The sequence below is a fragment of the Anser anser genome (genome assembly GCF_964211835.1).
Source record: "Anser anser genome assembly, chromosome: 6".
NCBI lineage: Eukaryota > Metazoa > Chordata > Aves > Anseriformes > Anatidae > Anser > Anser anser.
The window spans coordinates 12,554,302-12,567,879 of NC_139726.1; the positions used below are offsets into that span (position 1 = coordinate 12,554,302).

Here is a 13,578-nt window from a genome sequence, read left to right on the forward strand (position 1 = left end):
TATAGGGTTAAAACATGGTGTGCAAGAAAAGGTGTAAGGGAAGTGGGGTTGGAGTGTCTGAAAAAGAGGAAACCTGAAGAGTATGGGGAAGCTGGAGGGATGCCATAGCTGTTAAACAGAGGATAAAAAAAAAAAAAGGCTGCTGCATGACAGGAAGGGAGCAAGATGTTCTGTCCCTTCCCTTGGGCATTGGACAAGATGTAATGGGCTTAAATTGAGGCAAAGGCTATTTAATTTAGACATCGAGAAAGAAAGAGCAATGAGCTTAAGCCAGGAAGAGTTAAATACAGACATCACCAGCATGGGAGGCTGGAGGAACAACGTGACCTTGTATAGTTGCTTTTTGTGAGTTCTTGCTAGACTAACAGGTATAGAAAAATAAGCACTGACTGCAGCAGCCTAATACTCATGCTGTGGGGAAAAAGCAAACAAATACCACAGCTAACTATAGAAGGGCTCTCCTACATTTCTTTCACAGCAGAGTTCACTTAATGGTATTTGCCTATATATATTTGCCAATGGGCATTTGGATGAAGCAATAAAACTTTAACATAACCCACTTGCTACTCATGTGGCTGCTGCAGGAGAGGTGAATTTTTCATTCTGCCTGATAGAAAAGGACAGCAGGTGCTGAGGGTGAGGCAGATTTGATGAAAACTGTATTTGCCACCCACCGTGATATCTTGTCTCTTCTTCCAGACCTGGCTAACTATCCATAAACTGCAATTAATGATGTTTTATCAGCCCATCAACTACATACATGTATTTCCATTACACTTGTGGAATTATTTAATGCAACCTTTTGAATAAGGGCTCCAACTTACCACATGAGGAATCAGGAAGAAGAAGAGTTGCAAAATAAAGAGAAGAAAAAAAGAAAAAAAAAAAAAAGTGGGTGGGTGGGTGGGAGGGCTAAAGAAGCCACCTAGGGAGTTAAAAACAAACAAAAAAACCTTCTCCCTCTCTACTCAGAAAAAGAGAAAACAGACCACAGTGACATTTTCAGACTGTAAACTATGCAAAATTAATTTCCAAGTGTTCTTACAACTTCCATTTCTTACAAATAAAATTGTAAGGGTTGGCATGGCCTTGCAGGGTTTCATAAGGTTACTACTGTAACTCCCACTGTATTATCCATGAAGAAAGAAGGCTGGGAGATTTGTATGGGTATTGCTCTTACTTGCTCATCTTTTTCTCTGAGAAGGAACCTGGTGTGGGGTTCATTTCAACTTAAAGTTTCTGCTAAGTCAAATGCTCTCTAACGCCTTTCTCCTGCACCCACCAGGAACAAGGGGGTGCCAGGAGAGTGCTGCTGGGTAGGATGGCAGTTGTGTCTGCATTTTGTGTGGCTGGCTGTGGACTGGGACACCTGTAGTAGGTTGGAGCATCCTGTGAGACGAGCACTCAGGCAGCGTTAGCTGCAACAGAACCCCAACGTAGGTGCCACCAAGCTACCCAGCCAGACAGCACACCTGTGTGCAGGACCACGAACAGTCGTTAATCCCATCTTCTGGAAGGTATTCCATCCACAACTGAAGGGGAAAAAAACAAAAAACAAACAAAAAAAAAAAACACAGAGAAGTTCCTAAGATAACAAAACCCACAGCTCATCTGCTAATACATAAATATTTAATGGTAAAATCTCTGAGATTGAGCCAGCCCCTGTTTATCATGCTGGGGATGCATGTGATGGCAGCAGTGTGTGAGTGAGAATCGCTGCGACAGGCAGAAGTGTGATCCTTGCAGGAGTGGATACGTGGATGCAGCACGACACGCGTGGCAGGCCGGGAAGAGTGTACGTGCATGTGCACGTGTACCTGGAAGGCTGTAGAGCCATGCCCACACATGCTTTCTAACCCAAATTAAAGCACACCTCCAGACATGACTTTTAACCCCTTAGACATCTGCGCTCTTGTGCACTCCAGGGTAAGTGTTGCAAACCAGCATTAATGAGTTATGTCAGGGACGTGGGTGATGAATAGATGTCTTCGGACAACAACTTTTAGCAATAGCTGAAATCAATAAATCCAGGTTGTGGACTCTTCAGCTTTTATTAATATCCAGTGAGATCTGTTGGCTTAAAGTTAACACGTAAAAGCCTGAAAAGTAATTTTCCCGTATTCACCTCTTTTTTAATGTCCATCCCATTCTAAAATAAAAACACAGCAGGAGACATTTGTCTTCCACACAAAATCATACAAAAAGTCTCTTTTTATTAAATATACATTATTTACAGTTTAAGTCTTTCTTCTGTACAACAGTAACCATAGAAAACAAAAAAAGCTAAGGCTAAATTTTTTCAATCCCCGAACAGTGTATTAAGACGTTACATTGTCTACAAAACTGACGTGGACTGAGGCAACGTCCTGTGGAATTCTCTTTAGAAAACCAGGGGAATCATCTAAATCTCCATTTTACTTTTTACTGTAACTGAGAGACTCTTGCATTACCCTTGGACAGAGCATTAAAAGAAAAAAAAAATCTTTGCTACTGAAATGAGCAGTGTTCTGAGAGATTTACTTAATATAATTTAAGTAGAACAAAGTAAAATGAATGATGCAGGGTTCCTCTCTAATTATTATAAGCATTTAATCTCAGCTAGATTTCAGCCTGTGATGCTTTTTTTTTTTTTCCCTTTTTAGGGTGCATTTATTTTTCGAGTAGGATACAGCTCACCACAGTCCACCAAGAGGTGTATTCCATTAAAAATGCATAAAATCCTCTTAAAATCAATGCGTTGGCTCCCAAGTTGGTTGATAACAGCCCATCCTTCCCCCTACTCACATTTCCAGAAACTTCTGAAGGTGACTTAAGCCATGACATGGGCTTAAGTGGAGCTGAAGTTCATTGCCTTATCCTGAGTTTTATCCACAGTTCTGCTAGAAGACACACATAATTGCAGTGAATGCAACTCTTGTTGACAGCAGTAGGGGATGATGAATATAAGGTCCTGACTTGAATTCACATATGTCAGGCTCAGTTTGCAAGAGGTCATCACTGCCCTTGCCTTGGGCAATCTAAGGCTAAATTCGTCTGTGAAGTATCTAGATTGACCTCAACAGGATTACCACCAGGTTTGAAGCTGGCTGTGTTTCTTTCACAAAGTGGGTTTCAAAGGTAATGTGTAATGATGTTTAGCTTCTTCCTATCATTTACATACAATGGTCTATGTCAAATATTTCATTTGCAAAACTCACAGAGGTTTATACGGCTAGATATCTGAAATATATATTTTTATATATATATATATACACCTCCTTGCTCTTCTAACCTCTGTCTGAAAGTTCATGGAGTGGGCTTAGGTATCCAAATACTCCTCTGTGTTGTGAGGGGCTGCAGCCAACTGTGTCTAAGCTTTAACTCAGAAGTGATCAGCTTTCCTTCTTAATAGGTGTGCTTAGCATTGGCAGCAATGACAAATCATGTCAGAAAATGGTTTGCCTAAATGATGCAAGAAGAAATTCTAATGGGCTGTGGCATGCAAAATAATAAATAATTTCCCATGCAGAAATTGTATCAGATGGACTTTCGTTAGGGTTGTGGGAATGAGATCCACAAAAAGAGGAATGACTGGCATATCAAGAAGCAAATAGTGTTGAGATGTAAAAAGCAATCAGTAATTTTACAAGAAAGCTGCCACAAGCATCCAAAGTGAGAGAGGGACAGGGAAGAGGAGAGCCTCTAAGCAAACACCATTCTTTGGATCACCTGTTGTACCCATTAAATGATCGTTTGAGGAAGAGCATCAGTGATTTAACTGGGGAGATTCAGATTAATACGATTTAGAGGTGGTTTGAAATTCTCTCCCATGATTGAAGCACATCTCTGATACTTTGTAGATCATCAGGACAATTCAGGTTACGTTTTGGCCAGATAATTGGTAACCCATTTTATGGCACAAATATATTGTGGAAAAGGCTCTGAAACCCTCATATCCACCCAAGGATTACCATGCATGGGTTCCAATAGCTTTACCTTTCTGAGAGCATTCCTCTCATGCACTGCCTCGCTGTGTAATTTGGCAAGGTAATGTCCCCATTCCCCCTTACAGGTCACCATCCCAAGACGACTACATCTCCATGGTGGAGAGCAGTCTCACAGCTGAACACCCAGATGACATTTTGACATTCATGTCATTTCTTCATATTTCTGGCTTCTGCGACCGCCAGGACTAAAATCATAACCTTAGCATAATAACGCAAGTTCTTCTATCTCCTACCACCAATTTGATAGCCCCATATGTTAAAGAAAAAAAAGAGAGAAACAGAAAAGAAATCAGAGGTCAACTAGATATGGAGTGAGTGTCAATACAAATTGTTGCCTTAATCCTTCCTTAGCTCGGCTTGTAGACTCAGTACATTACAAACAACAAACAACGAGCTTACAAATTACAATAGTTCACCAGAAAGTGTGCTTTTTTTCCAGTTCTTGTTTTTGTCAGAGTAACTTAGTGCAAAAGATCACAAATATAAGGACCAATACACAGAAATATCCAAAAAATCCAATATCCTATAGGCATGGCTCAAAGTAAACAATCAAAGGAAAAAAAAAAAAAACAAACAAAAAAAAACACAAAACGAAACAAAAAAAAAATTCAGTCCTAAAAGAAGAGTGTGTTTAGAAGTTTCATATACGGAAGGAGCACAGAGAAGGGGGCAACCCACATCAAAAGGGGATGTGGAGAACTTTTCATTGCAAAAGGGAGCACAGCAAAGTTCAGATCCGAAAGAAACAAAATATTCTTTGAAGCTGTGTGGCTGCAACAGTAACTTGTCAAGAAAACCCCAAAGGACATGGTGCAACTCTAACTGTAGTCAACCAAGAGGCCTCCCACCAACCTCAAAAGACTGGATAAAGCCATATTTTGGCAGGGATGTAACTGTATTGCTTGGCTTGTTTGATAAGTAAGCACTGCAAAACTGCATGAAAGCTTTAAAATAGCACTTGTCTCAGACAGCCTGACAAGGTCTCAGCTTCTGCTCAACTCTTTTACAAAGTGTTGCTTTTGGAAAAATAAATAATAATAATATAATGACCCTTTGTGTCTGTGAGAATCTGGCAGTGTAAAACAATACTTGAAACTCATCTTCTTCAGTGCAGGCTTAGTGTAGGTGAAAACAAGAAACAACATCATGAGACGGTGGAGTACAAAGGAGTCAAATCCTGCCTCCTCTTAGACTCTGCTAACCCAGGGTAAAGGATGAACTTCAAAAAGTTGGCTTACACTGATGGAACGGAAGGTTGATTTTGTTCTGAAGATGTGATTTTTCAAGGATTCACCTCATTTAGAAGTTAGGGCTTCTGGATAGGCACTTAATGTAATTTGAAAAACCAACAGGTATCAGTAAATATCTGCTTGGGTCTAGCAGATACAAGACATGACAGGCAGGAGAATTGCCTCCTTACTGGAGCTGCAAAGGAAATCCATTGTATTTCAAATGGCACCAGACCCATGGGTAGAAAGGCAACTAGGGGGTCTAGGTTAGCTTTAGATTACAAAATCTGTGTAGATCTGTCTACATGTATGCTTTTTGTCAAAGCTCCCACACTAGGTTAAAGAATGGATCCTGTATTTTGAATAGATCGGAGATCTATTCTCTCCAAAATCCACAGATTACTGACTGGATGGTCACTGACTCAAAAGGGTGCTTTGATGTGATTTTCAGCTGTAAGTAGACATGCATTTCTTAAGCAGAGATGACTAGTGTAATTCTAGTTGCTAGGATGTTCCTTCCTCAATTCCAACTGGCACCTCTGAAAGTAATATATCTTGTAAGCCCTGTGCAGATGTGTCTACTGGAGTTGCAAGCACAGTGTGAGATTCCTCTATGTAGACAAACATTGCTATAAGCAGCTAGTCTATTGCCTGGAGCTCTATAATCAATAGAGAGAAAGATGCACCTCTTGAGAGTGATTCATTTCATCTTAAAGGACGTCTGAGACGTTTGCCTTGTCCTCACAGACCAAAGGACAGGACTGAATGACAAGTGTGAAACAGGTAGCTTGTAAAACCAAATGAAAAACAAAACAAAATGAAAGGACTCAAAAAAAAATATCTTCAAGTGCTTTGTGGTCTAGGACTCAATCTTATGCTTAGCAAAATCAATAGTGGACTTCATTATGAGAAGATTCATATCCCCTCACCCTAGTGAAACCATACGATGTATTGATTGTTCCTCACCCAATATGTGAAATGTGATCAGCTAAATACTAATATAGACAAACACCTCATTAAAATACAGGTTTGGCCTACACTGTAAAAACTTAGGGACTACTAAATAGGATTGGTTCAGTCTGGCTAGATCAGATTAAAATAAAGCAGAGAAAATGCACCTCATGTTTGAATTTTGGCCATCAGTTTTAACTGAAACATCAGGGAAAACTTGTGATTGAAGATATCTTAGCACAGCTCTAAGTTGCTTTTTTTCACAGCTACTTTCACCCAAATGAGAATCCTGGTTTAGCCAATGAGGGTTAAAAACCTGTCCTTTGTTTGCCTTTGTTTTTCATTGTAGACATACTTTAAGAGCCATACTGTGACAAGAAAAAAACGGTATTTAAAACATCTCAGAGCAAAACAGATGCAGAACTTCAAATGAAATTAATTTCAAACAAGTGCTCATCCTGTTTAGTCACTTTAGCATTGATACACATCCTCAGGAGACTAAATTCCTTCGAAAGCCAACACTTCACTGAGGTGGCAGCCTATATGTCTCAAGAGCTAGTATTAGGGTTTACTTTATATAGTAGGTTTGAGATACTTCTTAATTAGAAAAATATTAATGTCCTGATTTAGAAGACAGTATTTTAAATGGTGATCCCCTACAAATGTGTTCTTTTGTTCAGCCCTGTATCATATAGATATTCACATTCATTGCATCCGTAGGTATAGATGCATGTGTTTTTTTATACCTATGCATGCACTTATGTATGTGCAGCTCTTTTTTTTTTTTTTTTTTTTTTACAGGAACATACCAACACAGCTAAATTTAAGTTCTGATTTTTTTTTTTTTCCCATCCTGGATTATAATTAATGAAGGTAAGGAAAAATAAAGAAACCGCTTACATTGTTTTGCCAGGTCTGTGATTGCACATGACATGCTACCTGTTCCAGGACTGAGCCACCATGCTGTATCTGAAATGATTGCAGCAAGGCTGCATTTGGTGATGGGAATCTACATTTGGTGATGGGAATCCACATTTGGTGATAGGAACTTGGTCCTCCATAAGAAAGTTCACCATTTTGCAGAATCAGGTTCTGAGATGGCTGAAAGTGATTTAGTCACTTGACAAATGAGAGGACTATGCTTCATTGCTTAGTCTCCCTTCTCCAGCTACTGCATTGTTTGAGCTGCTTTGCACTTTATATCTGCACTTCGTAGTACTGTTATTACTACAAGCTAGCATGCAGCAAAGCAGATGAATGATTTGTGTCTATTAGTTTGGCCAGAGAAAAATACACCTGTTGGCTTTCCCCTTCTTCCTATTCCATTCTTAATAAAGCCAACTAGGTGCATTAGGTCTTCAGAGATTTCTTATGCAGAGGTCATTTCAAATAAGATGACCCAAACATGGGCACAGGGGCTCACGGGCTTGCTTATTCCTCCCTTCTGTTGATGAAAAACAAAGCAGCTTTATCTGGTAAAAGAAAGGAAGGAAGAAGAAAGAAGTGCTTTGCCAGGATTTCACAGTGGAAAATAAAGCAACATAAAGGGAACGCAGCCAATGAGTCCATCATTAGACATCAGACCATACAGAAATACACTCAAATAATCATACATTATAAAAACATCCAGAATGAGACAAAAAGGTTGCTGTCAATCATGGTCGAGGAAGAATGGCGTCAATACTAATTTCAACATAGCTGGCTTTGTGAAATTGCTTCGTTAGACTTCTGGTTATGGGGCAGGTCTCATATATTCCTCTTCATGTAAGAACTATACCAACCCAAGATTACTTCCTCTTCGCTGTAGTCTACTTCTCATAAGTCTTCAAAAAGAAGCAACACATAATAACCACTTTCAACCTTGTCATTTACTAATTCCTTTTTATTTGACCCCTCCATCCACTAAAAATAACCTGCTACATAACTCTGTGATCAGTGTATTGCCTGGAGGGGAAGAAAAAAAAGTTGCACATGTAATCTCATCAATAATTTGCTGGTCATTACAGCAAAGCAATGATTCTTTGATTTTAATCTATGTGAAAAGGATCAGTATGTGGACAACCTGGGATGACTCTAGAATGATGTAGGGGACAAGAAAAAAAGAGCTTCAGGTGCACAATAATTCTCCTGAATGTATTATCATCCAAAGAATACTGCAATAAGTAGGAAAAAGCAGTCATGTGAAGGGAGTATGTTACACAGACACAAGCAGGGTATAAAAACCCCACTTAGGTGGGACTTCTCAATTTCTTAGCCTTACAGTTACTGTGACTGAAAAGAAAATTTTTCAGGCTTGTATTGAAATCCATGCAGCACAAGTAAAATGGGCAGGATTTGAGTCTTCAGTATTGTTTTCAATCAGGAAAGGACAGAAGACTTGAATTAATCTTCACCACCATTTCTCTTAAGTGCAGTATTTGTTTGTTTTTTTTTTTTTCACAGCATTCCATGTTGTTCTTCCTTGTACACAGGTTTCACTAAATATTAACTTTTTTTGACATGACATTAGACCTCTCTCTATTTAGCCTTGGAGAAGATATTCCAATTTCTACAAACAAGAAATACCACTCAATCTTTCATGCAGTTTTGGTTGTGTGTTTTTCTGAGAAGTTGGATTTTTATTATTTATTTATTTATTTTATAACTGGCAGAAGGTGGATCTCATGTTTAAGATTGAACTTTTTTTTCTTATGTATTTTTTTCTTTGCCAAAGCGGCAACAGTGTTTAACCTCAGTGCATGATAATCCTCCATATGGCATGAACATATGCTGCATTTCTAACATTTCAGACAAATATAGTGCACCTAAGTCCTAGCAGCTTCCTAAAACACCCTTGGAGATTCAAGCTACTAATTTCCATGCTTCATCTAGAGTTATGCTAGAGTATGTTGGGTCTATAAAGCCAACCTTATGAGATGGAGATGAAAGAGGCATATGGGAATGACATTTATTGTTGATATATATATATTGTTGGAAAAGTATTGGTTAGCCTAAAAGTTACAGTAAAAGGACAGGAGGCTGGGGGAAGGAGCCTAACGAGAAAGACAGTCTTATTTTTCATTACCTCACACCAGCTTCTCAACTGGTATAAATTAATGTAACACCACTGAAATCAATAGATATATATATCAATTCATATCATTTGAGAATTTGGCTGGTTCTTTGTGATTGTTTTAAATGAACCTGTAAAATAAGTCTGGTGTTTTGGTCTCATTCTTTCCCTCTATCCTGTCCCAGTATCTGCAGAGCTACGTACTCAGCTACTTTACCTCTACTTTACATAGTCCAGCTCTAGTGTAAAAGTGATTAATTAAATGGTTTCAGAGAAAAAATAGAAGTAAAAGTAGGGCCTTTGAAACATCCAGGAACTCAAAGAAGAAACCAGGTGCGCATGTGGATCTTATTCTGTGTATTGTGGGATAACACGTCTCTTGAGCTGCAGAAGTAAACTGACTGCCAGGTTCTTGTGCAGAGAGTGAGGCACTGTGATTGTTGTTAGTGTTTCCTGTGCAGGGTGGTCTTTCCCAAATGAAAAAAAAAAAAATAGCAAAAAATGAATGTTAAAAAGAAAAGAAAAAAGAGAGAGAAAAGGAAGGAAAGGAAAGAAAGGGAAGGAGGTTGGTTAGGGGAGTAAGAGTAAGAAGAAATTGCATTGTCCATCAAATGAAATATTCCCGTTTGCACTCGCTCACTGTGTTCTGCAAGTCAATGTCAGCTTTAAAAGAGCTCTCAAGATTTTCTGGGTGTTCCTTCTCCTTTGTCTGGCTACTTCGATGTGCCTGTTTGTGCTGATAGAGGAATCTGCTCATGATGGCGATGATGCAAAAGATGATGAATATCACAACCGCTATTACACCTGAAGAGGGGTAAAAAAGGAAGGATATAAAGGGTAAAATACAAAACCAAAAGACTCAATTATGTCAAAAATACATCACCATTGCAAATCAGCTAGTGGATGTGATATAGCAGCTCTTCTCAGTCTGTACAGTCATCTGTCTCTATCACACCCTCTCCGATAGTCTTTATTGCTATTTTGTCACTTTAGGTGAGACTTAAAGCAGCAAGCATTGATGTAATTGACCTTTCAATTTGAGTCAAATTCTGCCTTCACTGGTAGTAAAGTTGGTTCAGTGTGTTTGTTTATAAAAAAAAAAAAAAGAAAAAAAATCTGTCTGCTCAAACAAATTCCTGCTCTGTCGTATTTTCTTCTGTGTTATCTCTGAAACCTTGCATGAGCCTTGTACACTTAGGTTTATAGTTTCTAGATATTATCAAAGACAGCTCCCCACTGGGTGTCCTATAAAATAAACAGAGATAAATTGCCTTCCAGGTTGTTAAAGGAAAATGAAAATCCTGCATGAAGCTATAAAGACAACTTTCCCCAGTATATAAATGCTTCCATATGACCTAGCAAGTTCCACAACATCAACTTGCAAATCGAGAGCTCAAGAAGTAGAGAATGTGTGAATACTCTGTTGAGGCTCTCATCAGAGTGGTGTGTAAGGCAATTACCAGCTATCTTGGTTGGTACCCTATACCATGTATACCAATACCAAGCCCAACACTATGGCCTTAGTTCTTAATACAGGTACCGATCTAGGTAACTTGATATAGATGTGTGCTAATAAATTGAGGAAATGCTAGACTTGCATCAGATCACAAAAAACAGCCGAATTGGATTTTATGGGGCCCAAATTTAAAGTTACCTAGATGCTTGCCATGACAGAATTATATTTCAATTTTAATTTTTAAAAATGAAGTTACCTCCAATCACAGCAGAATCACTTCTGACCGCATTGGTGAGAGGCTCCCTTTCATCTGTCTTCCCAAAAGGATCTGCAGTTGGTTAAACAAAACAAGACTTATTTTCTGTATCAACTACATTAATTTTCACTGTGGCTTAGACAGAAGTGTCCTTTTACCCTCATGAATTGTAACATGTTTTCAAAAGATGTGATTTGGGGGACTGAAGAATCAAACCAGAAAGCTCTCTGAAAAATAAAGTGAGCTTGCAGGACAATTTTCTCCTATGTGTCCAAGAGCAAAGTCTGTTAAGGATGTATTTAAAAGGAAACAGAAAGACTCACAACTACTCTAACATCTGAAAGTGTTTTCTCAGTTTATCCATAGAGGAATCACAGAGAGACATTTGAACTAGCCTTTTGTATTTTTTTTTTCTTAGTACCTAAGAAACAATATCAGAAAGAAGCAAAAGGAAAACTAGACAGGTACAGACCTGACCTACATTTGTAGGTGAAGATATACAAGTCAAATTCAATCCCATAAAGAGAAGCAGTCTCTGCTTGGAACAATATCTTGGAAGGGATGTTTTCCTCTCCATTGCAGAAATGCAGTGGTCAAATGGAATTCAAAACAGACAGGGGTCATAAATGAATTCCTATATTAAAAACTCCTAGATGTTGAAGCTTTCTTCTAACCTTGCTATAAATGACTGCTGTCAAAAACAGTGGGCCAAAATGTCTACATGCTGGGAGTTTCAAATTCAGATTCAAAACTGAGAGGTCAAGCCCTCGCTGAAGTCAGTGGAGTTATGGCACTGTACCTACTTTTGTCCTTTTTGTACTTTTGTACATTTTCTTTCACCTCTTTTTTTTTTTTTCCTTTTTCTTTTTTTCTTTCATCTCACCCTCTCCTTTAAAGAGCCTATTTGTATTTCTTTCCTTTGCACACCTCCAGGCTACCATTCAGTGCATGTACTCTGGAGTTAGGGATGACTGCCTCTGCTATGTATTGTATTGCTTTGCCAAACTGATCTTTCCAATACAAATGTAAGCCTGATTGAGAAACTCAGAGTATCGCAAGGTTTATTGCAACTGAACATTGCCTTAGTACTTGACAAAGTCACATTTAGGTACTCCATCATCCAATAAGATATTTTTTAAATAAACACACAACTATTTTATATTTGCGTATCAGGAGGTGCTGAGTTTGTAAAGATGGTGGCTTTGGTTTGTTTAAGATCATAATGAGAGTACTTTTTCCCTTATTCTCCTCCAAGATTCATATGAGCCCCAAAGACATGCAGAAGGCATCAGTTTCAAAGAGGCTACTGTGAGATTTAGAGGTGGAAGGATTTCTCATCAAACAAATTCATTCTAAACAGTCAGGGTTCACTCTATCTGCAGTTCATTTTCTGAGCTACAGGCACAAAAAGGACTTTGGGGGTCAACTGAATATCTCCAGTACGACACTAGTACACCCATAATCACCATGAATGTAATTGCTAATTTTGACAGATTTGGACACTCAAGTTGAGACCTATTTACAATAGGTCCCTTGTTTGGATATTGGGTGCTTATAGTGATGTTGCCAAGCAACAAATAGTCATGGTAATGCTTCATCTTATTTACTATATTCGTGGGACTGGAACAGGGATAAAAATTGTTCTTTTACACATAAGTGCAGATAAAGTATATTTTCTGTCCAAGTCCTCAGATGTCTCTAGTGAAATTAATGACAGTAAAAATACACACCTGTTGAATTATCAGTCCTACTGTAACTGAAGAAATATCTCTAACTGGTATTTGGTGCGTGGTATTAGTCAAGTAGCGCCATGAAAGACTATTAACTGTGTATCGAAAAGTGAAATTAAATATCTACCTTAAAAATATATCAGATGTAATTCATGCCAAAAAGGTACGTAAGTTCTGATTCTACATGTTATCAAAGCTCCATTGTTTTTTGGTGACTGTTACCAGAATTTAAGCACTGAGAAGAAACCAAAACAAATGTTGCAAATCATTTTCAGAATGGGGGCCAACAGGCATAGGTCTTAAGAATTATGTTTTGACTGAGAAATAAAATCAAGATACAAGGAGATAAGTGTTTTTTACAGGGGAGCAGATGGCATGTAACAGCTGAACCATTCCCAGTGGGAACACAATAAACTGTGAAGCCGAGGAAAAGCAACACTTTGTCTCATAAGAGAATTTTTCGGGACAGCCTCCTCCTTTTAGATATAACTGATGACATTAATGTGAGTCATAGAGTCACAGTATTGATGAAGTTGGAAGACCCCTCTGGAATTCATCTAGTTCAAACCCCTGCTCAGAACTGGATCTATTACAACAGTTTCCCATGGCTGTATCCATTTGGGTTTTGAAAATACCCAGGGACAGAGACTCCACAACCTCTCTGGACCTACTATCATTGCTAAATTTTCCTGCCCATCAGGATGAACCATTCTTGATCTTGGAGAAGGTGATCCTTGTAAATCAAACAGCTGTCCTGGACCCCTCTTCTCAGCAGCCCAGTATCTCATGAGATTCTTCCAAGTAGGTCCCTCTCCTGAATTTTGGGATTGAAGTCATAACTACTTTTTTTTTTTTTTGTCTCCTTACTTTAATCCCATAGCTACTACAGCCAAGGCTGCCTATGGCTCATCTACTGCT

The 13,578-nt window shown here is 38.6% G+C and overlaps 1 protein-coding gene across 9 annotated transcripts in view; it reads right to left on the reverse strand.

The window, feature by feature from the left end:
- Window positions 1–2,193: 2,193 nt before the first annotated feature.
- The window catches only part of CNTNAP5 (contactin associated protein family member 5), a 290,859-nt gene continuing 279,474 nt past the window's right edge, over window positions 2,194–13,578 (reverse strand). For 8 of the 9 annotated variants that reach the window (XM_083841976.1, XM_083841971.1, XM_083841970.1 and 5 more), the window contains 2 exons: window positions 10,931–11,002; window positions 8,583–10,022 (listed from right to left, as the gene is read on the reverse strand). In XM_083841976.1, the coding sequence (XP_083698102.1) occupies window positions 9,826–10,022; window positions 10,931–11,002 (269 nt within the window). In that variant the 3' untranslated portion in view covers window positions 8,583–9,825. Of the gene's footprint in view, window positions 7,639–8,582; window positions 10,023–10,930; window positions 11,003–13,578 lie in introns of those variants that run through there. The other variant, XM_083841975.1, reaches the window with a different exon arrangement.